The 21,228-nt window shown below is 48.2% G+C and overlaps 2 protein-coding genes across 4 annotated transcripts in view; one reads left to right on the top strand and one right to left on the bottom strand.

Moving 5' to 3' along the window:
• Positions 1 to 1,872: 1,872 nt before the first annotated feature.
• Positions 1,873 to 9,159, top strand: DYNC2I2 (dynein 2 intermediate chain 2). The gene is made up of 9 exons (XM_074161250.1): positions 1,873 to 2,019; positions 2,666 to 2,920; positions 3,678 to 3,787; positions 5,502 to 5,659; positions 6,190 to 6,299; positions 6,599 to 6,766; positions 6,937 to 7,169; positions 7,995 to 8,152; positions 8,744 to 9,159. Exons 1-9 carry the CDS (start codon positions 1,885 to 1,887, stop codon positions 8,980 to 8,982), a joined length of 1,566 nt encoding a protein of 521 aa, XP_074017351.1. The 5' UTR covers positions 1,873 to 1,884; the 3' UTR covers positions 8,983 to 9,159.
• Positions 9,143 to 21,228, bottom strand: part of SPTAN1 (spectrin alpha, non-erythrocytic 1) — a 52,069-nt gene continuing 39,983 nt past the window's right edge. For 2 of the 3 annotated variants that reach the window (XM_074161249.1, XM_074161248.1), the window contains 16 exons: positions 20,601 to 20,721; positions 20,308 to 20,429; positions 19,625 to 19,757; positions 19,086 to 19,184; positions 18,651 to 18,810; positions 18,348 to 18,424; positions 17,974 to 18,183; positions 17,391 to 17,687; positions 16,782 to 16,894; positions 15,915 to 15,932; positions 12,574 to 12,628; positions 11,880 to 12,076; positions 11,292 to 11,345; positions 10,666 to 10,812; positions 10,206 to 10,353; positions 9,143 to 9,476 (listed from right to left, as the gene is read on the bottom strand). In XM_074161249.1, coding sequence (XP_074017350.1) covers positions 9,351 to 9,476; positions 10,206 to 10,353; positions 10,666 to 10,812; positions 11,292 to 11,345; positions 11,880 to 12,076; positions 12,574 to 12,628; positions 15,915 to 15,932; positions 16,782 to 16,894; positions 17,391 to 17,687; positions 17,974 to 18,183; positions 18,348 to 18,424; positions 18,651 to 18,810; positions 19,086 to 19,184; positions 19,625 to 19,757; positions 20,308 to 20,429; positions 20,601 to 20,721 — 2,077 coding nt within the window. In that variant the 3' untranslated portion in view covers positions 9,143 to 9,350. Of the gene's footprint in view, positions 9,477 to 10,205; positions 10,354 to 10,665; positions 10,813 to 11,291; positions 11,346 to 11,879; positions 12,077 to 12,573; positions 12,629 to 14,068; positions 14,132 to 15,914; positions 15,933 to 16,781; positions 16,895 to 17,390; positions 17,688 to 17,973; positions 18,184 to 18,347; positions 18,425 to 18,650; positions 18,811 to 19,085; positions 19,185 to 19,624; positions 19,758 to 20,307; positions 20,430 to 20,600; positions 20,722 to 21,228 lie in introns of all 3 variants that reach the window. The other variant, XM_074161247.1, reaches the window with a different exon arrangement.

The following is a 21,228-nucleotide window of genomic DNA, read 5'->3' as shown; positions in this document are numbered from 1 at the left end:
ATGAGAGTTCTAGAGCTGCGGCTTTTGAGATGTTTCATATGTGTTAAAATTGGTAGAAAAAGAACAGCAGAGTATACTTAGTCATTAAGTATCGTAATTCACATCCTGACATTTGACCTGACAGAAAATAAGCCATACCACAAAAAAAAGGACATAAGAAAAATACTCTTCATGGTCAAGCCAGTGGTCAATCTAGTCCATATGGCAGTGACCAAAAGAGAGGTGCCAGGGGCCTGCCTGCAAGCGAAGTGGACTATGAAAGTGGTCAGACTCAGCCTGTCACTAAAAAAGCTGTCTCCTGACACTGTTAGAGCTTCCACAGGTACCAGCAACCTCCCACTGCAGGAGATGCCGAACTTGAACTCTGGAAATTCAGATTAACTCCTGTGCTAATCAGAGAGAGACCTCAGGGCTAACAGCACCATCGGTCCAACCCGAGAACGCATTTGTGTTCTTAGCTGTACTACGGAGTATCACGAAGGTCTGCACAAACCAGGGGAAGAACCACAGCAGATACACAGTGCGGGATCTGAAATCTGGAGGCTTCAGTTCCATCGGGACTTGTTTTCCTTGCTTTTGAAGGAGGTGCCACTGAACCTCTTTCTGCTCCAGTTTCACTACCTGTAACACGGCTGTAACAGTTCTTTATCATGAGTTCTAGGGAATCTTATTTCACTATTATTTGTGAAGTACTTTAAGTCCCTCAGCAGAACTGCAGCACTCGTCTCTGACATAAACAGACTCACATGTGCCGAAGCGGCACTACGTCCGTTCTCACGAGCGCCTACCCCGTGTGCTGTAATCTGGATTTTTACATGCGGCCCAGACTCCTTCCCAGCAGCAGGAATAACTCCGCTGAAGTCCGTGCGTCTGTGCCTGCTGATGCCAGCGCTAAATTTAGCCTGTGTGTTCATCATTAAGTTGTTCCAGTGGAGTTACAATTGGAAAAAACCCTCTAAGTAATTGCTCCCAACAGGTATGACTATGCTGAAGGAAGCTGCGACACCAGTAAACGCAGCACAACCGTTATCCAGCTGCAGCCACGCCGATGGGCAGATGTTGCGTCCGGTTCCCTACAGCTCTCCGGTGCTCCCGGGAGGAGCTGCCCGGCTGCTGGCACGGGGCAAGCTCAGGGCGAGGGTAAACAGTAATTCACCCACAGCACAAATTACTGTAATTCCCTCATCAACACCAACAAACGTAAAAAGACGTGCACCCCAGGCTTTTTTTTGAAGTTGACTCCCCTACCCCATCTCCTCAACCAGCGCACGCCACACACGCTAACCAAAGTGCCGTACTTAAAAATTATATTTCTAGCATTATAAATAATTCCTCCTCCGCGGGCGGAGGGCTGCGGAGCGGAGCCCAGGCCCGTTTCCCAGCTGCACCCAGGAACGGCTCCGCAGGGGCCGCAGCTTGCGCCGCTCAGCGCTGCGGGAGTTTTGCGCCGCCAGTCGCCGAATATCGCATTTCTCCTCAAACATCCTTTTTCTCACAATGCGGCCCACCCTTCCCTTCCCTTCCCTTCCCTTCTGCGCCGCCCGACACCTCTCCCCTCAACCCACAGCCCGCCCCCCCCCCGGCACCATCTTAACTCCTGGCAGCCCCCGTGCCCTCCCGCCTCTGCTGCCACTCGTGTCCCCAGCGGCGCGGCGGGACCAGCCGAGGCCCCGCGGAGGAACGGCTGGGGCAGCCGCAGGGGAAGGAGAAGCCCCAGCCGGGCCGCCCCCGCTGGAGCCATCCCCACGCCCCTCTCCCACACGAAACCGCACAAACCCTCCACGCCCTTCCCCAACATGGCACCCGGCCGGCTTCGTTTACCGCCCGCAGGTCGGCGGCTCCGTCGCTCGGGTGGCGTCATCACTCGGCGCCTCACCCGTTTCCATGGGAACCGGCGGAGCGGCGGTGGGACTCCTCGGGCCGCGACCCCCGCTCGCCGCCATGTTCGCGGACCGGACGGTGGCCGGCGCCGAGGTGGAGTCGCTGTGGAGGAGCGCCCGGACTGCGCGCTGCGAGGCGGTGAGAGACCCTGAGGGACCCCGGGGCGGCCGCGGCCTTGCCCCGCGCTCTTATACCGCCGGAGGGGCCGGGCCGGGGGCGGCCGTCGGAGGCGGCCTGCGCCTTCGCTCCCCCTGGTCCTGCTGAAGGGGTGGCCGGGCCCTGGCGCGTCCCCTCCGTGCCCGGTGAACCCAGCGGCGCGGGTCCCGCTGCTCCGGCGCGGCCCGGGACGGAGACCTTCCCCGCGGGGGGGTTGCATCGCTGCCGGTGGCGGGTGGGCCCGAGGTGCCGGTGTCTGTCTGCTGGCTCTGCCCCTTTCGTAGCGTTTGACTAGTTTAGGCCCTTTATACAAATCGGCAAAGAAACACACGTGCATCTGCCACAAAGGTAGTAGCACTTGTCACCATGTTCGGCGTTAGCGATTTCCTCAGGAGGCTCTCTGCCCTTCTGCTTTCTCTGCTCCAGCCCGTCCCACGAAGGTCACAAATAAATCACCGACAGTCTGACAGTTACAGGGACACCCTGCTTTTAACCGTGAATCAGAGATGTGCAAATGTATTTGAATGTCTCTATGAAGTGCCCAAAAGGGAAGACACTTTGAATGTTTTGTGCAGCACTCTCTTTTTTTCCCTGTTTGGATTATAGGCTCTCTGTCTTCTTTTACTAGAAAAGCTGCCAGACTGGGAAAATTTCGACAGTAGAAGCTGCTGTACAATCTCATAGTAGCCGAGATGCTGGTGTGCAGACAGATCAAAGTAAAGATGCTGTCCAAGACTTCCAGCAAGAAGTCCAAGTGGACTACACTAGCCTTCTGTCGTTCCTTCAGAGCGTGGAGGATGCCGTTATCAAAGAGCTAAATAAGAACTGGAAGAGCCGTGCCTTTGATGGCTTTGCAGTGAACTGGACAGATCAGAACGAAACAGTAAGTTGACAGAATTCAGATCCTTGTCAGTACCCAAGCAGAGCTGGTTGCAGCAGCTCTAACTCGTTAGTTCTATCTCTTACTGCTGTGGTTGTTCTTGCCAGATTCTAGTAATTAGAAAATACAGGTTGTTTTTTTCCTCCAGCTTCCTTCCTTGCTTGTGGCCTGGCCTTGCTTGGGAAAGCTGTTCTTCCTGCTAGTGAGTGTGTTGCAGCAGCTTTGTGAGAAGGAAGCCTGCAGTTGGTGTAGGCTTATCTTCAGCTTCCAGTAGCCCTTTTAGAGCATCCCAGCCTAGCAGTTACCTAGGAACAGTTGAAGTCAGTGATTTGGCAGCTCTTCCTACTTAGATGATGTTTGTGTAGTGTACGGTGCTCAAGAGTGGGTGCGATTTGTATCAGTCGGTATGTGTTGGTACAGTCATTTTCAAACCATTGCTTGTGAAGCTTAGTGAGTGCTAGACTCCTGCCTGGGGGGGCTGCTGTAAATCCTCAAGACACAGCCTGCCAGAGCTGTCGTGCAGCCCCTGAAGTGTGCAGTCTGTGAGAGTTAATTATGAGGCGACAGTTGGTTTGGTAGGGTTGTGTGTTGTGGGTTTTTTTTTCCCCAGTAGGAAATTAACAACTTTTTCACCAATATCTATGTGGAGAGAGGGGAAGGCAACGCTGTAACCATAGGATCACACACAGGGCTGTGCACAGATCTCACGTCTCTGTGCTCGGAGATTATCGCTTCAGTGGTTGAATTTGATCTGTTCCAGGTGTTGTGTTTGCATACGTTGTCATACCCAGAGGCTCAGGATCAAAACCTACAGGTTACCAGCGTCTCATGGAATGCAACCGGAGCCGTTGTCGCATGTTCCTATGGCCGGTGAGTATCTGACTGGATTGAGAGCACAACAGAGGTTGATGTGACATCTCAGGCTGACCCGAGTTTTACATACGTTTGCTTTCTCTTTAGTAATAAACTAGACATATGCATACACCTTAAGCAATTTAAATAATTCATATTCAAAGAAACAAAATCTTAGGGCAATTTTAAATTACGGCTTTTATTTCTTCTACCTCCCCCTGCCTCTACCCCAAAAGTGGATGCATTTACTCTTACTGATTTATTTCTAGATAGATTTTTATTTGGAGAGAAAATGCAAATATACGTGGGGGAGGCTTGGAAGTACGTGCTTATCTTTATTGAAGATCATGTTGTTTTAATGTGGTCTCTTAGCACCTCGAATGAACCTGGCACCCATTCACGCCTGCGCCTGGTGCCACGGACGTGCACTGACAAACACTTAAGAATTTTTGAATTGAGGGTTGGACAAAACGATCATCTAATCCAGTGAATGTCTGTAGCAGCCTCTCCTTTCTGTGCCCTGCTGCTGCCCTTGTTACTTTTTCCTTCCTTAGATTAAGAGCCCCAGCAAAAAGGGGATCCATTAGCTTAATGCACAGGGAAAAGCAAAACAGGGCAAACCTGTACGTTACCTGCCCCTTCTGCTCTCCCAGTCTACAGCTGTTTTCAGATTAGAATGTGGTTTCTATATCTGTGGTTACCCTCAGGAGAATTCCCTTCCATGAGTTTATACAATCTCTGTAAACTTTTGGCATCTACAACATCCTTTAATAAGGAGTTTCACGAATCAGCTACCCATTGGAAGAAAAATTTCTCCTTTTATTTGATCATATCTTGTCCAATAAAAGAATTAAGAGCATCAGATAAAGGCAGTAGAAGTCAGGCTCAAAATAATTGCTTCCTGTCCTGGCCCCTGACTGTTCTGTAGGTCTGTCCTCCAAATTGTCTCCCTGTAGCAAGACAGGACACCACCTCGGTCAGTGTGGTGCTAGTGACAGAATCCATGTAACGTTCTGGTAAACGTGCTGCGAGTGAAACAGCTAGAAATAACGGAGGGAGTAGATTAGTAGGTGTCTTTCAGCATCCCAGACTATTAATTCATGAGCCTCTTGCGGCAAACAAGTATGATGGGCACAGGACTGGATTGAAATCTCTAGAGCTGGAGCGTGTGGTGTGATTTGTGCAGGGTCACCGACACCATTTGGTGGTTGTGGAGAATGTTCTCTGTTCCTGTGGAGGCACCTGAACTTCAAATCACGCTGCTTATACTCAAGTCTTTTCAGCCCCTGTCAGTCCTCCAGATGCTAGTATTTTCTTGCTGTGTAGTCTCAGACCCTGCACTGCCCGTTTAGAGGAAGCGTGGTTTGCAGCTCAGCCAGTCTGCAAATCAGCGGTAACTCGGGTCTCTTTAGATTTTTCATTCCCAAATACTCATAGCAGCTTTCTCTATGCTCCCTTCAGATTGTCCCCATTATTTGAGCGGTTTGTAGGTCTTGGAATAGCGACTCGTCTGAGATTTACTTGCAGCTGCTTTGTTGTGCAAGGACACTGACACGCACTGTATATACACCAGCCTGCAGAGGAGTGTCATCACCTCATGATCCCGTCACCCCAGTTTTCCTTCAAGCCACAAAGCAGCATGTTTAAACGATGAGTGGGGCACACCGGAGCTCTGCTGGACTGGGACTCTCTGCGGAACAGACAAGGCAAGACGTAGCTTTCTCCTCTTCAGGTTGGATGGTGGGGACTGGAGCACAGAAAAATCCTACGTCTGTACCTGGAATCTGGACAGAAGGGGGTTGAAGCCGCAGCGCCCTGACCTGGTGGTGGATGTTCCCAGTTCTGTCATGTGCCTGGCTTTCCATCCCTCCCAGCCGGCGCTGATTGCTGGTAAGGTTGTTCTTACCTTAGATCCTACCTGAAGTCTACCCTTATTTCCTTCAGCTTAGATCATTTTTTTTCTCTCTCTCTCAGCTCAGCCTAAGATTTCTTGCAGCAGTGACAGTGCTGCAGCTCCTCAAACTGAGGAGCCAATGCTCACAACATCAACGAGTGGAACTGTTGGTTCCAGACTGGGACTTGCTGCTCTTCCAGTGGCATCTTCTCAGAGAGAGATGGTAGAAGGAAATTCAGCCCTGGGTGTAAGTGGGAGGAGAGTACATACTTTGAGAGCTGCATCCTCTTACACCAGCGCTGACTGGGCCCTCTATATGGCTGCCAGTCCTCTGAGGCTGGGGGCCTGTGTGTTTGTCACTCTTTCTGCTGGGGATTGCTCGTCCCAGAACTCGGGTCACACTCACTGGCAATAAGAAAAGTTATCCCCAGTTCTGTAGCAGTAACAGCACCAGCTGTCCCTTGCGTTACTCGTGTTTACGCGCTGTTACCCCGTAGATGTTTTATTGGCATCTTTGTCCTTTCAGGTGGCCTGTTCAGCGGGGAGCTGGTGGTGTGGGACACCAGCAGAACAGAAGACCCCGTGCTCTGGAGGACGGGGCTGACGGATGATACTCACACCGATCCAGTCTATCAGGTAACGGAGAACATCTAACAGCAGACGCAACTCGGGGAGGTGAGAGTTGCCATTGCTCTATTTCATCCCTTCAATTGTTGTTCACCTTACTGGTGAACCACAGAAACCCCAGTATGGAATTCAGCCCAGAATTCTCCCCCAGCACCCATGTGCCAGCTCCCAGCAGAAGCTGGTTTGGTACCATCATCACTGGCTGCCGCCCGGCCCAGCTTTGTGTTTTGGCGGGTCAGGGGACTGCAGGCTGCTGAGTGCAGGTTGTGACAGTCCCCCTCGTCGCGCCCTCGTGGTGTTTGGCACAGGTTGACTGGTTACCTGACGCCAAGCACAGAAACCACCACCGGCTGTTGAGCGTGTCGACGGACGGAAAGATCCTGGTGTGGAAGGAGGAGCGAGATGGTCGTCTGGCCTTGGCCGAAGGGTTCGCCGTGGTGGCTCAGCAGGTCCCGCGCAACGCTCAGCTGAAGAAGGTGAGTTCAGCGGTTCAAAGAGGGCTGATGTGACAAAAACACCCTGGAGCCCACGTGGCAGAGCTTGCCCTTCACATGGGCCTTCACAGGAGAAGGCCCTGCTGCTCCAACCACACGTGTGTTTCACTGGAGCCCAAATCTCACAGCAGCTTTGTCCCTTTTTCTCCCAGTTGGCCTGGGGAGAGGCGGCCGTGGGTGTGACCTCCCTCTCCTTCTCACACTTTGATCCCCGCGTGTTCGTTGTGGGTGTGGAAGGCGGATATTCCCTCAAGTGCTCCATGGCAGCAGAGACGCCGGCTCTCCATCGCACGGGCAGTTCTGTTCCCCTCAGGGCACCGGCAGAGCTCGCCTTCTCCCCACACGGTGGCCCCGTCTACTCCGTGAGCTGCTCGCCCTTCCACAGGCAAGTGCCGCCAGCTAACACCGGTGCTGCGCGTTGGACACGATCGCTGCCTGGCTCTAAACACACGTTTGTCAAGTAGTCCCTGGGGGAGGGTGTGTACGACCAGTTCCAAAAAAGGGTCACCTGGCATTGGGAACTTCATCAAGGCACTTCCCACTGTAGGAGAAACAAAAGTCCATTGGCTCTGGTGAAGCTGTGTGCGGGCAGAGCAGGATTAACGCCAAACAGCATCTGCTCTCAGGCCAGCACGGAACATCCGCACCTTCCTTACAACATCCTAGATGTTAATATTAAAGATCAATTTAAAGACAAGGGGAGGGGAGGAGCTGAAAAAGTCATTTATACCAGCGCTTCAGTGATTTGCCCGTCACAAATCTTACCAGTAGCTGCCCGAATTGAAACGAGCAGCTCAGATCTCTGCCAGCCTTTACCCACCGCCCGTGGAAGAGGCCCCAAGCCGTGTTTCTGTGAAGCATCTTGCTGAGGGCCCAGGTTGGCATTTAATTTGCATGAGACAAACCCGGCTCTTAACAACGCTCATCTCTAGATCAGCGGTTCTCAGGCATCCTCAGCCCACAACCCACCACCAGTACTCGGGGGACAACACGAGCCCTCATTAAACTTAATTGAGGGCAGTAACAAAGCTGTGTCTCTACAGACACATCCCAGGCTACGGCTTGGAAATCGCTGCTTTAGGAAACGCATTCGGACCTTTGCAAACCAGCAATATTGTCCAGGGTCATGCTCCGTGACTGATTTTTTTTTGTTCTCTAACTTGAACAATAAAGTTAAAAAAGCTATTTTTTTGCATCCTCCCTCCCCCAGGAACCTCTTTCTGAGCTGTGGGACTGACGGACAAGTTCATTTGCACTCCATGTTGCAGACACAACCCCTCCTTTCCCTTCAGTTATCAAAGAAATACCTCTTCTGTGTCCGCTGGTCTCCAGTTCGACCACTGGTCTTCGCAGCTGCCTCTGGGGAAGGCAAGTAACAGCAGGCGCCTACTCTTAGATATAAAAATTAACATCATGCTCATGCTGGGTGTTAATTAGTACAAGTTAATTGTACTGATTAGCACTTCCCACAAGCGGAGAGCAGTGACCATGGTTTGTACTGTGCAATTAGTGTAACAGAGTCACTTCTCACTCACAAGACGACTTCAGTCAGAGTTATTTTTCGCTGTTGACGACACCTTTACTTCTGGTGCCATTCATGGGGATATAACGTGGCAAGACGATCGTGGCTGAAAGTTACTTCCAGCTTCTTTGGTTTTCCTATTTACTTCTAGAGCTAATGGTTTAAAACAAGAACTTTTTCCTTAGAAAAGTGCCCAAACATTTTTGAGTTAAGGAGTGGAGATTTCACAGAATTTGGCGAGCTGGTTTCAGGTCTCTGACAGCAGACTAGATCTGTGCTGTCCTGCAGTGCTGTTGGCTGCCTGTCACAGCCTGGACACCATCAGAGGGAAGGGGAAACAGGCTAAAAAGAAACTTCCAGATTAAGTAGATACTTAATCAGCTGTTAAACACAAAATCCGTTACCATAAAGCTGCAATAAGTGTTCCTGTTTTACAGGAGACGTGCACCTGTTTGACTTCGAGAAGAGTTCGCAGAAGCCGGCCCTTTCCATAAAGCAGGCCGCGGGTGACCGTCCCGTGTACTCTGTAGAATTTAACCCCAAGCAAACTCGGCTCCTGGCAGCAGGGGATGCTGCCGGTACGGTCAGAGTCTGGCAGCTGAGCTCGGACTTCACCGAGCAGGGACCCAGGGAAATGAATCACCTGGAGCAGCTGGCAAGCGAGATCACGGACTAAGGCAGCCACACGACCAGCTGCGTGAAGCTCGTTACTACCCCGACTCCAGGAAAAGTTGCCCACTCACCTCTTCCACGGTGTTGGCCTGTAAAACACACCTAACTACAACAGCTGGAGTTTCACCCACGTAACATTTGCATTCAGCCATTAAACACAAGATGATGTGGTTCGACCAGTAACTTTTATTGAAGCACACTGCAATATGTTTGTTTTCCCTAAGAGTTTCAAGCTAAGCACGTTAAGGTTACATCATAAAATAACATTGATTATTGTAGAGCACAAAGAGAGAGAGAGAGGGAGACACATGCAGAGCTACAGCCAGCAAACGTGAGCATGTTCTTTGCATCTTTTGGTACTAGTGTTTTAGATCAATTCACAAAGAGTGAACGCGTAAATTCTATGTAGTCGTAGGCAGAAGGAAGTTCTCTGCCCTTGCCGTCCATGTAGGGCTTCATGTGAGAAATGCAGTAATCGGCTTGTTCCCGGGTCAGGTTCTGAAAGACAAGGAGACGAGGAGGTGGAGATGGGCACGGGGAGGCTGGGGATGGGGCGCTCACAAGGATCCCTCCCGTCCCCGGGGGCACAGCTCGGGGCAGAAGCCAGAGCAGCAGAACTGCGCCCGGCGCAGAAACGCTCTTGGCTGTTCGCACTGTTTGGTTGAGGCTTGGGAGCTCTGACCCGAGTCTTCCCACCAAAGAGAAGGCAGAAGAGGTAAGTGATAGGAGGAAGCTGTGCAACCTCTTTATTTCTCTGCCAGCTGGTGGGATTCAGACAGGAAAAACTTGCTGCCTTGGCAGGGCCGTGAGAGGGAGGAGATGTTCATACTGTCTGAGCGTAGGCTTAAGTTTCTCCTTTGAATCACTGTCTGGAGAAACATCTCCCTCTAGTCTCCAAGTGATTCAAGGAAAGCATGAGTTTCTGAGGACGGACACAGTAAAGGCACCCCCTTCCCAGGGCTTTGAGTGGCTCTTGTTTTACTCAACCCGAGTAGTTCTTTGGCAGTTAGAGCTTTTCCTCTTCCCCTGTAGAGCCAAGAAAGCAGCTGGGTAGGGCTGTTACCGTCATCTCTGTTTGCTGCTGAGGACACCTCTCCTCTGCGGGTTCAGAACTGACTCAACTGCAGTGACATGAACCTCCAAGCAACTAGTGCTGGTCCTTGTGAACAGTCTGTAACCAAAAAGCCTCCCTCTGTTCCTCCCTGTTGGGCCCCAACCAGCACGCACCTGGTAGAGCTCCTCCTTGGTCACGTATGGCTTCCCCTCCGAGCTGAGGGCGCGGAAAGCGCTCTCGATCTCCTCGCTGGATTTCACATTCTCCGTTTCCCTGCTGATCATGAACGCCATGTACTCCTGCAGCGAGACGTGTCCATCCCTGCCGGTGAAACACAGCCTGTGAGCGCTGCCGTCCAGTAACACCCGAGCACAGCCCTTCGCAACCCTCCCCAGAGGAGTGAGTCTTAGTGCAGAAGACTGTCAACACCAGATCATTTTCTAAAGGGAATTTCGTCTTCGTGAGCATCAGTCTCACCTTCATAAAGACTCTTTTAGATGGAATTGTTGTGAAAACAACCATAGCTTCTTCCCAGCAGAAGGAAGCTCACAGCGTGTGAGAGACCTTCCAGCCAAACTCCCCAAAGAATACGGGTATTTTGCAATGTAAGAATAAAAGGTCCAACCCACTCACCTGTTGGGATCCACAGTGTCAAGAATAGACTCAAACTCTGGGTCTGGCTCTCCTTCCTCAACCATGGGCAGGTCGTAGCCGAGAGAGCGCAAGCAAGACTTAAACTCCTGGTGATTAAGTCGTCCAGATTTGTCCTTATCAAAGTGCCTAAAAACATAAAAACAAACCCCATATTTTTTTTTAAGTGTCCGTTGTTGAGTATCTGACCGAAAGCTACACGCTGGGCTGAAAACTAGAACAGATTATAACCAGCCCCTACTCTGGGCAAATCAGCAACTCAGCAAACAGTCCCTATCTAACATACATAAACGTGAGGACAAATTCTTTACTTTGCTTGAAAAGCATTCAAAAATGGCTACACTGGCAGCTGGAATTCATTGGTGCTCCCAGTTCCTACCCCACTGTGCCCAGCAGAGGCTCTGGTGCGGCCGTGGCTGCACCCAGCCAGCAGCGGGTGTCCCTGCAGGCTCCTGCCATCTGGCAGGGATCAGAGAGCTCAGCACAAACCGGGCAGGCAACAAAGGAGCTACAAACACAATCGGCCAGAGAATCCCGTGAACAGGAGCCATCCGTGCGCCAGACATATCTCGGGAGCATTCCTCTGGCACGCGTTCCCTGCCACTCACTTGAACATCATGCTGAACTCCTTCAGGGCCTCCTCGGTGACTCCGGTCGTGTTTCTGAAAAGGAAGAACCAAAAAGCTCATGAACAGTTCCTGAACTGCAGAACTCTGCTGGAGTCCGTCTGTCCCAAGCCAGCGAATGCAGCAGCAGGCGAGGAGAAACGAGCAAACAATACATTACATCCCCACGGCTCAATGGAATAAATCAATTCCTCTAAGATAGAATCATAGAATGGTTTGGGTTGGAAGGGACCTTAAAGGTCATTGAGTTCCAACCCCCCTGCCCTGGGCAGGGACACCTCCCACCAGACCAGGTTGCTCAAAGCTCCGTCCAGCCTGGTCTTGAACCCCTCCGGGGATGGGGCCGGCTCCTGCCATTGCTAATGGCCAACGGGAACTATTTCCAAAACCGGTAACTTTATCCCTCTGAAGAGAGCCAGGAGGTGGTGGGGATTCCCAGCCTCACTGCGCCCATTCGTCAGAGCACAGGAGACTCATTAACACGGAGCGCGGGAGGTTTGTTTTCAGACACAGGCAGATGGGTCTCCCCTCTTCCATCCCCCTTTACGCTGCAGGAGGGTTGGGCAGTACCGAGCTTGGATCTGCTGCTCCAGGTTGTGCTGCATTCTCATCCCCAGCTGGTCGAGCTGGTCCCACTGCTGCGCCAGCCCCACCGTGCTGTGCTCTGTGTATTTGTTGTCCAAGATAAGGGCCTCTTCCATGGCTGCCCCAAGGTCCTCAATCTTCTTCAGCTGGCTCCTCATAGCTCGGATCTCCTGGTGCTTGCGCTGTTAGGAAGGAGGGGAGAGGAGAAAAATCAAGGAGTGTAAAAAAAACCAACAAACCCTTAGGAGTTAAAAGTTAGAACACAGGCTGGCAGGGAGGAAGGGTTATAACTCTTCTTCTTCTACTGGGATTTGTAAAATAGTACTCAAAACAATGTTTCTCTTCATGCACGGTACTGGAAACCAAGAGGGCTCGCAAACCAATTCTTGAGACAAAAACCCCTCTTATTAGGAAATGTGCTGAAAATCCTGTATCCGACCTGCCCTTCCCCGCTCATTCAGAAAAAAGGACAAAAAGGAAAACTACATCAGATGGCAGTTAAATGGCTTGTGATATAAGTAGACATCAGATATGTAAATAGGTAATCCCAAAAGTCTCCTCAGTACTCAAAATGTGTAAAATCAATTACGATTTTATCATATAATTACATGCATTTCCATTCCCACCCTGTGTTCCTGAGCTGGGAAAGGTGTTTCAGCAATAGCTGAGCATCGCTTACTTTAGTGGCTTCCAGCTGTGATTCCAGTGTTCCCGATTCCTCCACCATGCAAGACCTAAACACAGAACCACAGTGAGAGCGCGCACTTATCCCATAAAAAATGGCAGGTGGGGCTTGAAATTAACAGTCCTTCCTCGAAATTAAAAATCCTTACAGAAGTATTATCCTCTTGTAGATATTTAAACACTATTTTTTTTTTGGTGTTGCGTTTATTCTGACTCATCCTATTTCAGACCGACACGTTTACGTCTTGTTTGGTTCTTATTTCTTTATATAGTTAATTTCTAGCCCCATTTGAAAGGCAACGTGATCAGCAGCCACACTTCATGCCAGATCCAAAGCGCTCGCTTTACTGGACCTGATGAAATTAGACGTAGTGCAGTCCCCCCCCACCCCACCGTGCCCCGCACACACACGCACACGCCAACTACAGGTGATTCACTGGAGATGGGCTCTATTCGCCAGGAAGGTACAGAGGTGTGTTACGTGGGGATAAAATGGGGGAAAAAGACCTTGAAAACTACTGGTTTGGTTTAAAAGCAATCTTAATATAGCATAATCCGTGCAGAAAACTATAGCCCTCTCCTACACAGCAGCAGCTGGTGGAGAGTTGTCTTTCCCACCCCACCTCTCCCATCCCTGCACCCAGAGAAACTGAGGCACGGCCGTTCCTCAGTCCGATTTCCACATGGAGCTTCTAGGCACCCCGCAGCCCCCACTGCAGCGATGGCCTCCGAGACCTAGTGCACACGGACCAGCTACGGGCAGTCTCTGGATGCTGCTTTTTTTCCCCCCTGAAGATCCCAAGATCCCTGGAACAGGCTGCCCAGGGAGGTTGTGGAGTCCCCTTCTTTGGAGATTTTCAAGACCCGCCTGGATGCAGTCCTGAGTAACATGCTCTGACATGCTCTGGGCAATCCTGCTTCGGCAGGGGAGTTGGACTAGATGATCTTTATGGTCCCTTCCAACTCTAAAAAATTCAGTGAAACCTTTAAGCCGCAGCGTTTCCTCTGTCCTTCCAACACGTACAGGGAGAGTTCACACTGAATGGGCTGCAGAGGGGCAGCCGTGCAGGTGGGCTGTCCTCACCTTTGACCCTGTCGCATTTAAGTTCCTAAAACTTAAGTCATTGGTATTTAAAGCCACTAAAACTGGGTTTTCATCCCCACTGAAATCTACCCTACGTGCTTTTGAGCTTCCCAAGAAGGGGGTTTCAAGCGCTGAATCACTCTGTAGCAATGAAAACGCACCAAAGGTCTGGGTGTTTCTCACCACAGGGTTAAGGTTCGGGTTCAACACACATCTAAGAGATGAAGCGCACGCCCAGAACCCTGCGCAGGAAACTGGGAACCAGCTGTGTCACGGAAAGAGTCAACAGGGAAACAAACCTCCAAGCATCTCTAAGCCATGAGAGTTAGTCGGAAGGGAAGCGAGCCTTGGAATTAAAGGGTGCATTTGAAAACCAAAGTGAAGTAAGAAAATAAGAGGAAAAAACCTTCCAGATAGATCATCCCCAACTTCATACTGATAGACACGAATGACACGACGATATGCTATGCTAGTCAAAGAAAAGAAATCAAGTAAATTCCAAAAGGGAGAAAAAGAACAGAGGAAAGAACACACCCAAAAACGGCCACTGCAGTGGAGCCACACTCCAAGCCAGCACCACCTTGCAGCAAACAAAAGCAAGTGCTTAATGAAAGAAAATTATTCAAACGCCAGTTGCACATACGCAAAAATAATCTGTTATTATTTTTGTGTAAATCACAAAAAAGTGAGTCTCGCTAAGAGACGAATTGAAGCCTTGCAGTTAACTCATCTACAGATTCTTTAAAGGCGTTCTTCTTCCTAAACTCCAAATTCTTCTCCCTCCCGGCAGTGCTGGGTGCACACAAGCAGCTCCGGGTCGCTGAAAAGCATGGTGTGCGCACGGCAACTCTCGTCTTGAAACTTCCCTGAGGCTCTGCCTGCCCTCTTGCCAAGGAAGGCCAACGCCGGAGCTAAATCTGCGTTTTTAATCTATTCATGCGGAATTAAGGACAAGCTCTGCCCGGCATATCAGCGGCCTCCTGGTAATTGGTTCAACAAAAGCGCTTGGCAGGGTGATCTCCAACTCTGACCCTACGTCTTTTCGTAAATGGCTCCTTTCTGTTCGCTCGTTCTTGGGTACCAGAACTAATCTACAACACTGCCTTACAAAGGAGCGGAGAATTCAGCATCCGTTCCAGGAAAATCTGCTCGGTTCCATTAAAAATGGGGCAAATTATTTTTATCTGGCAGAAACAGCAGAACAAGGATGCTGTGATCATTACAGAGCCAATAAAAAGCACAGTTATCAGCGAAGATTCCACCCTTTTATTATGAAAAGCCTTTTTTCTCTCTTTGTGAGGAAGGCCCGGCCTCCTCTCCAGCACTTTACCCAGGGCTGACACACAGGCCGCTGACCAGGCCCGGACACCGTTCGTTAGCATTTTACACTGTGCCTTATTACAAAGCTCCCATTGTGCTGCAGACTCCTAATACTGAAGAAATTTAAATGGACAGAGACACTCTCAGAGGGTTTGACAGTCTGGAGACATTTAAAGATCTTATTATTTCCTTTCCACTCCTTGACGAATGACCAGCCTGGGTCCTCATCAGGAACTACCCCCACAGACACAAAGTGGACTTAAACCAGCGGACGTCCAACCACCTGCAAACCCAGACCCAGACCGCCTGTGGGGTCCTCCTGGCAGGTTTTGGCTGTCAAGAACATAATCTTTCTGGGGTACGGTCATGCAGCAGATTAACGAACGGGCAGTTTGTATTTGCCATACTGCAGGGTTTGAAGACACGTAATTTCAGTGAAGCCTCTTCATAGGACTCTTCCCTCCTCCTTACCAGAAACGGTCAATGCTTTGGAGCTTTGAGAACAGTTATAAAAGAGTTTATTTCACTAAGCAAGTCTCTGAATGCTGGGAAAGTAGGAATGGCAGCTCTTTCCCAAAGGCAGACTATTCTATTTCTCATGTATCTCATCAGAGTAAGAGCCTTTTCTTGGGCAAGCCCTCAGAGAAAGCAAGGACAAAAGTTAGGACTTCCATGGTACGCCAGTGGCTACCCATTCACTTCCCATTGGCTACCCCAATTTCTTCTGCTTTTGACTAGGAAATTGTTATGTTTCTACTGAATCTACGGCAAAATTTTGTTTCCTCTGTCCATGCACCTCAGCCTAGGATTGCTCTTTTCAAATAAAAGGGGTTGCAGCGCAGCTTTCACAAGCAATGTAGCGAGAGAAGAAAACACGCAGACGGAGGAGAACACACCACCAAACGTTTAAGGATATAAAATTCAATACTAACCCATCTAGCAGGTAAGTCCTGTGGAATGTGAAGATCCAAACATCAGGCAGCAGGACAGAGACAAGACAGTAAGAGAGGGACAGAGATTCGGGTGGGAAGCAAACATCAAAAAGTTAAAAATCATATTTATATTTCATTGTTTCATGAAGACACATACAGAACTATCTGTAAACACAGAGAGACAGAGAATCACAGGATCACATGAAACCAGAACTCACCCCCTCTGAACCACAACCCGAGAGCGTCAGCACTGGCCAACAGCACTGTCTGAGCACCGTCACCTCTGTTTTCTACAAACATGCTCTTCAGCTCACTGCAATTCTCGACCTTAAGATTTTTTATTTCTAATGCAGTTGTTAAAACCTTTAATCCCTCGCCCTGGGCAAGGATATCATTAGACAGCACCCTGGGTAAGTCATTACAAAGTAGTCTCAAGCTTTTTAATGGCTTCTGTTGAAATTCTAGAGAGATTTCTAATTTACTGCTCAATACAAAAGGAGCATTAACAGAACCGCCACCGGCATTTCACACACTCTGCTTCAAGCTACTTGTTCCCCACCCCCAGCTGAACTGCAGACTAGTTCAGGAGCAACTGGAGAAGAGTGAAGTCCTGGATAACTGGAATTACTGCAGGAAAATTCATTCAGAAGCAGAAATGTTTTTAAAGTCTGGTGTTTCAGGGCTCTCCTCCTCCCTGTGGCTAACAGGGCCTCCCTCAAATCCCAGCTGCAGGAACTGAAGAAGCCCTGAGTAGCTGTTTTCCAGCAGGAGACATTTACAACTTCAACAGACCAAAGAGATGGAGGGTGGATACAAATACTGGCTGAGGAGTTCTCCAAGGGCAGCTCCTGCAAAGACAAACTGTACCTGGTCTCCTGAATCCACTGGTGGAAAGCATTAGCATGCTGAGCAAATTCCTGCCGCAGTTTGTCATTTTCTTCCTGCCTTCGCTGTTCCTTCTGCAGCTCCAATTCACGTTCCTGAGAAATGAACAGAAATCATTTCAAACAGAGAAATAACGTGATTGTCCTCATCCTGTAGTAAAACCCCCAAACTACGAGCTGTCCAGCTGTTCAGAGCAGCACAGGTCTGACGCTCAAAACAAGACTGAGGGCTCAAGAGTCTCCTGGGTATCTAGACAAAATCATCTGAGGTGACAACACAGAACACTCCTACTGAAGTTTTGAGAACTGGAATTGAACCAGCAGTTACTTTACTGTTGTCCCTTTACGTGGACATTAAACATTTTATAGTTTGGAAGCGAGGGACAAGTGCTTTGTCTTTTGAAAGACCGCAAATGGAAGACTACGAGAACAAATTTATAGCTAATGGATTTTTTCTTTGCCCCCTAATTTTGAGATATTTCAATCTGTAGTGTAGCGACAAACTCTTGTACTGATTATCTTGGAGAGCAATTTCCAGGAAAGACTCTAAAGTCCATAAACTACGAAGAGAGTCTCTCTCTGTCTGACTTGCCTTGATAATTTTCTGCAGATTCCTCCAGGTTTCTTCAAGAGCCTCCATAGTAAACCACGTGTATGGGTTGGAGGCTACACGGAAGCTCTTGATCTGGCGATCGAGCTCTGCCAGCTGGTTGAAGTCAGCCTGGGCAGAGCTAAGTGAGGAACGGAAAGCGTCATGAGCTTCTCGCAGTGCTTTGATTTCTTCCAGTGAGTTACAGCGCACAGGATCTGTCAAGTCCTCTTCAGCGTTCTCAAACCAACTGTTGAAAGCAGATGCCTTCTTAGCAAAAGTCAGGAACAGATCCTCAACCTTGACAAGAGAAAACAATCCAGCTGGTCAGTTATGCAGCAATGCAAATATTCCGTACAAGTTGATCTGGAATAACATGCATCAGTGATGGTTTGCCTTTAATATTTATTTCTTGCAATGCTTTTAATACTTATTTCTTGCAAACATCTCAAATTCTTAAGACAAGTCTCTAGGGTCTCCATAATCATCAGCCACAAGTGAAAAAGCTGCAGCAGTTACAAGCATTGTATGAGTTCTTTCAAAGAGCACAATTAGATTTTTGTAGCCCTGTGGTTTGGCCACTTACCTTTCTGAAATGCTCCTGAGCCTCCAGGAGTTTCTTTTTCCTGGCAGCAGAATTAGCAAGCAGCTGATTCCAGCGTTTCATCAGGGACGCGTGCCGAGCCTCAATGGCCTTTGACTGGATGTGTTTGGCTGCCAGTAGCTGGTCTTTCAGTGCAGTGATGTTTGCAATTCCCTCCTGCTGGAAAGCCTGAAGTCCAGCGTCAAAAGTTTCCTGAAGCATTAAAAGAAAAAGAAAACATTTTAGATTGTATTTTTATTTAACCATTCCAATATCATGCATGTATTTCACACATAAATACTAGATTCTTGTGTATTCCAGAAGAGTTGCCCTGTTCTCTCCACCACTTACGGGGTGGCAGCAGCGTTAGCACTAACCTGTTTGGTGAGTAGCGTTTGTACAGAAGAGAGGTCACGTCCATAATCATCTGTCTTCAGACTGTTTTCCTTCTCGCCTGGAAAATGAAACAAATTCAGTAAAAATGTCAACCTATCTCAAACGTTCCCCCTATTCCAAATAGGGTTACCCCAGAAGCATAAATCAGGTACAGCACTGCTGATTACTTCGGGTCTAGGTCTACTTTTTATAACAACGAGCAAGAAGCTACTTGAGATCTTTGGAAATGAAGGAGAATTTCTGTTTGTTTGTGCCAGGGTACGGTGCCCCAGTATAGGACATACCTATCCATGACTCCACTACATCTGCTTTCCAATTGAACTGGAGGAAGGCAGAGTTCTCATCCAATTTGGCTTTCCTCTGAGCTGCTGCTTTCTCCAGATCTGACACCTTGCCTCTGAGGCCCTTTATCTTGGCAGTAATGTTCTCCTCGTGGTGATTGTTCTATGTTACAGGAGAAAAAAAAAAAGCACACGTATGATATTAAGGTCTTCCAAGGCATCCTGACAGATGCAAGGACTTCAACTGAAAGGTTTTCTTCTCAACGTACAAGAAATAGCTTTGAAAGCAGTTAATACCAGCAGCTTATTCAGCCGCAAAACATGAGTAAGAGCTCTTTTCAAAGAGATGACAAATCAGTCCTCAAAGAAGAGTAACTGACATGAAGATGTCCTGGGCAGCTTTTGAAGGTTTATTTTTCTTTACCAGTTTATGCTCACCTTTTTAATGAGATCCTCTCCGTTAGCACAAACATCGTTCACTCTGTCTTTGTGGACAGTAAAATCAGTCTCAAATGCTTCGTGCTTTTTCAGCAAGCCCTGCGAATACGAGACACAGTTGCTTTTTAAAATAATTTCTCATCACTTATTAAAAATAATAAAAATAATTATTTATTGTTATAAACCAGCTAGTGTAAACTTTTTCTGAGAAAAACTATTAATCTTAGCTGGTTTGCACAACTTGTGGGTTTTCTGTGGACAAAAGGAGACTGATATTGACTTCCAATATAATTCAGCCCTTTGATTGAACCAGGACTGTCCATCAGAGGTCAAGAGATGCAAAGTTTTGCATTGTTTCTACATGAAGTAACATACTTGAAATGCTTTTATAAAATTAATTCATGTTTTTTTTACAATATAGGCCTTCAAAAGGGACCAACGATAACCTCTAAATTGGAAAGACAGTTAAAGAAAAGGTTTGTTAAGCTCTAACGAACAATAACGCAACAAGAACAAAGAGCTGACAGCGTACTCCATACCTGGATGGCAGCGAGGGTGTCCCCATAATCCTCGCTGGCTACTAATGTCATCTTCTCATTGATCCAGGCTTCTTCTTCCTCAACATTTGCTACGAACTGCTGGTACTCCAGAGACTCCTCTAAACGCTGACCCCTGTAAGGGAAAGAAAGATAAAATTAGCCCCAGTGTTGCCCTACAGCTTTAAGATATAAAATGTAAAAACAAATTACAGCAGCAGAAAACCTAAGAATGTTCGGAGACTGAACCCTAAAGGCACAATCATTCACACTTCACTCCTCCAGCAGCCGCCTGTGGTATCTCTAGCTCTAGGCCACAAATCCTGCAGCTACTGAAGGACTAAAATGAATCATTTTCTCCCAACAGCTTCTACTCAGAACACCCTGATAAGTGGATTAAGGCAAGTTAATTTCAAGTCTATGGTTTCCAACTGGTGCAAGAAAAGCCTAAACACAGCACACCTCAATAAAAGAGGCAGAAACCTCATGTTTCTACTATGGAATGTTATCACTAAAACTCTTTTCAATAGTCTCCAGAGCCTGTCATCAGTGACACGTGCTATTACATCCCATTACTGACTAATGACCCACATCCTAAAAGCCTGAAACTCAGTAAATCTGGTCATTATGAGTCTATGTAACGCTTTTAATTAATATTGAACTTTACAAAAACACGTCTCACACACCTAGCAGCTGCCAACTGTTTTAACTCTTTCCAGTGATCCACAAACTGGGCCAGTCTCTGCTGTATCTCCTCCTTTCCAATCGTGTTATCATCTGAAAGCTTCTTCCCAGTGTCTAGAACACCCTGCAAAGCAGTGAGACACACCATTAGAGGAACATCACTTGCTCCCTTCTTACGTAGTCTGTTTGGATTCCAAACAAACCTATTTCTGGCTTTCATACGTGCCACAAACAAGCGAGATAGCAACATCTCTGTAAGTAACTACAGAGAAACCTGTCAAGGAGAGAGGTTTACCTGGATAGCAGGTTCATGGGCAGCTAATTCTGCTTCTAAGCGCTTGTGTTTTTTCCTGAGGTTCTGCACACCGGTGAGGTCTCTGCCATAGTCCTCTGAGCTAACCAACAGTTTCTTCTCTCTACGTTCAAGAGAGAAGAGAGAAAGAAAAAATTTGAAATTACTTCTATAGGTCAAACTGACTGCAGATAAGGAAATGCTCCACAGAGCACAAAAATCTTGGATGTAAGAAGTTGTGTACGTGAGTTATCAGCAAACGGCAGCTGCTTCCGGCAGCATGTTCAGGAGTTAACGTGTGGGGGAAAGCAAGCCACAGAGGGCCTATCATTTCTCTCTGAAGAACGGAGCTTCTCTGTATTGTTTTCTTCCTTTTGTAAGGTTTACCTGCTTCTGTCCAATTCTGGTTTTTATTTTACAAGCATAACAAAAATAGCACTCTATATCTGAAAAACTTCTATCAGGCTCACTTCTCGCCCTCCTCCCAAGATACTAACACCAATACAGAAAGAGCTAGATGAGGGCTAGAACACTTAAAGTACTTCAAACCGAAAAAGTAAAGTTTGAATTTTTGCTAGGAGCTTTCCCAAAAAGACTAGAGTCAAATTTCAGTTATCTGGTCCAGGTCTAA

Source organism: Numenius arquata, chromosome 19 (assembly GCF_964106895.1).
Source record: "Numenius arquata chromosome 19, bNumArq3.hap1.1, whole genome shotgun sequence".
NCBI lineage: Eukaryota > Metazoa > Chordata > Aves > Charadriiformes > Scolopacidae > Numenius > Numenius arquata.
Note: the sequence above shows the minus strand (reverse complement) of the source record. Positions and strands in the feature narration are given on the sequence as shown.

What these genes read in the sequence shown, in the direction of transcription:
- DYNC2I2 (XM_074161250.1), top strand. Translation starts at nt 1,885, where the DNA reads ATGGGAACCGGCGGAGCGGCGGTGGGACTCCTCGGGCCGCGACCCCCG. An exon ending in GGACTGCGCGCTGCGAGGCG is followed by an intron (nt 2,020 to 2,665) that starts GTGAGAGACCCT and finishes TTCTTTTACTAG; the next exon opens with AAAAGCTGCCAGACTGGGAA. An exon ending in AGCTGCTCGCCCTTCCACAG is followed by an intron (nt 7,170 to 7,994) that starts GCAAGTGCCGCC and finishes TCCCTCCCCCAG; the next exon opens with GAACCTCTTTCTGAGCTGTG.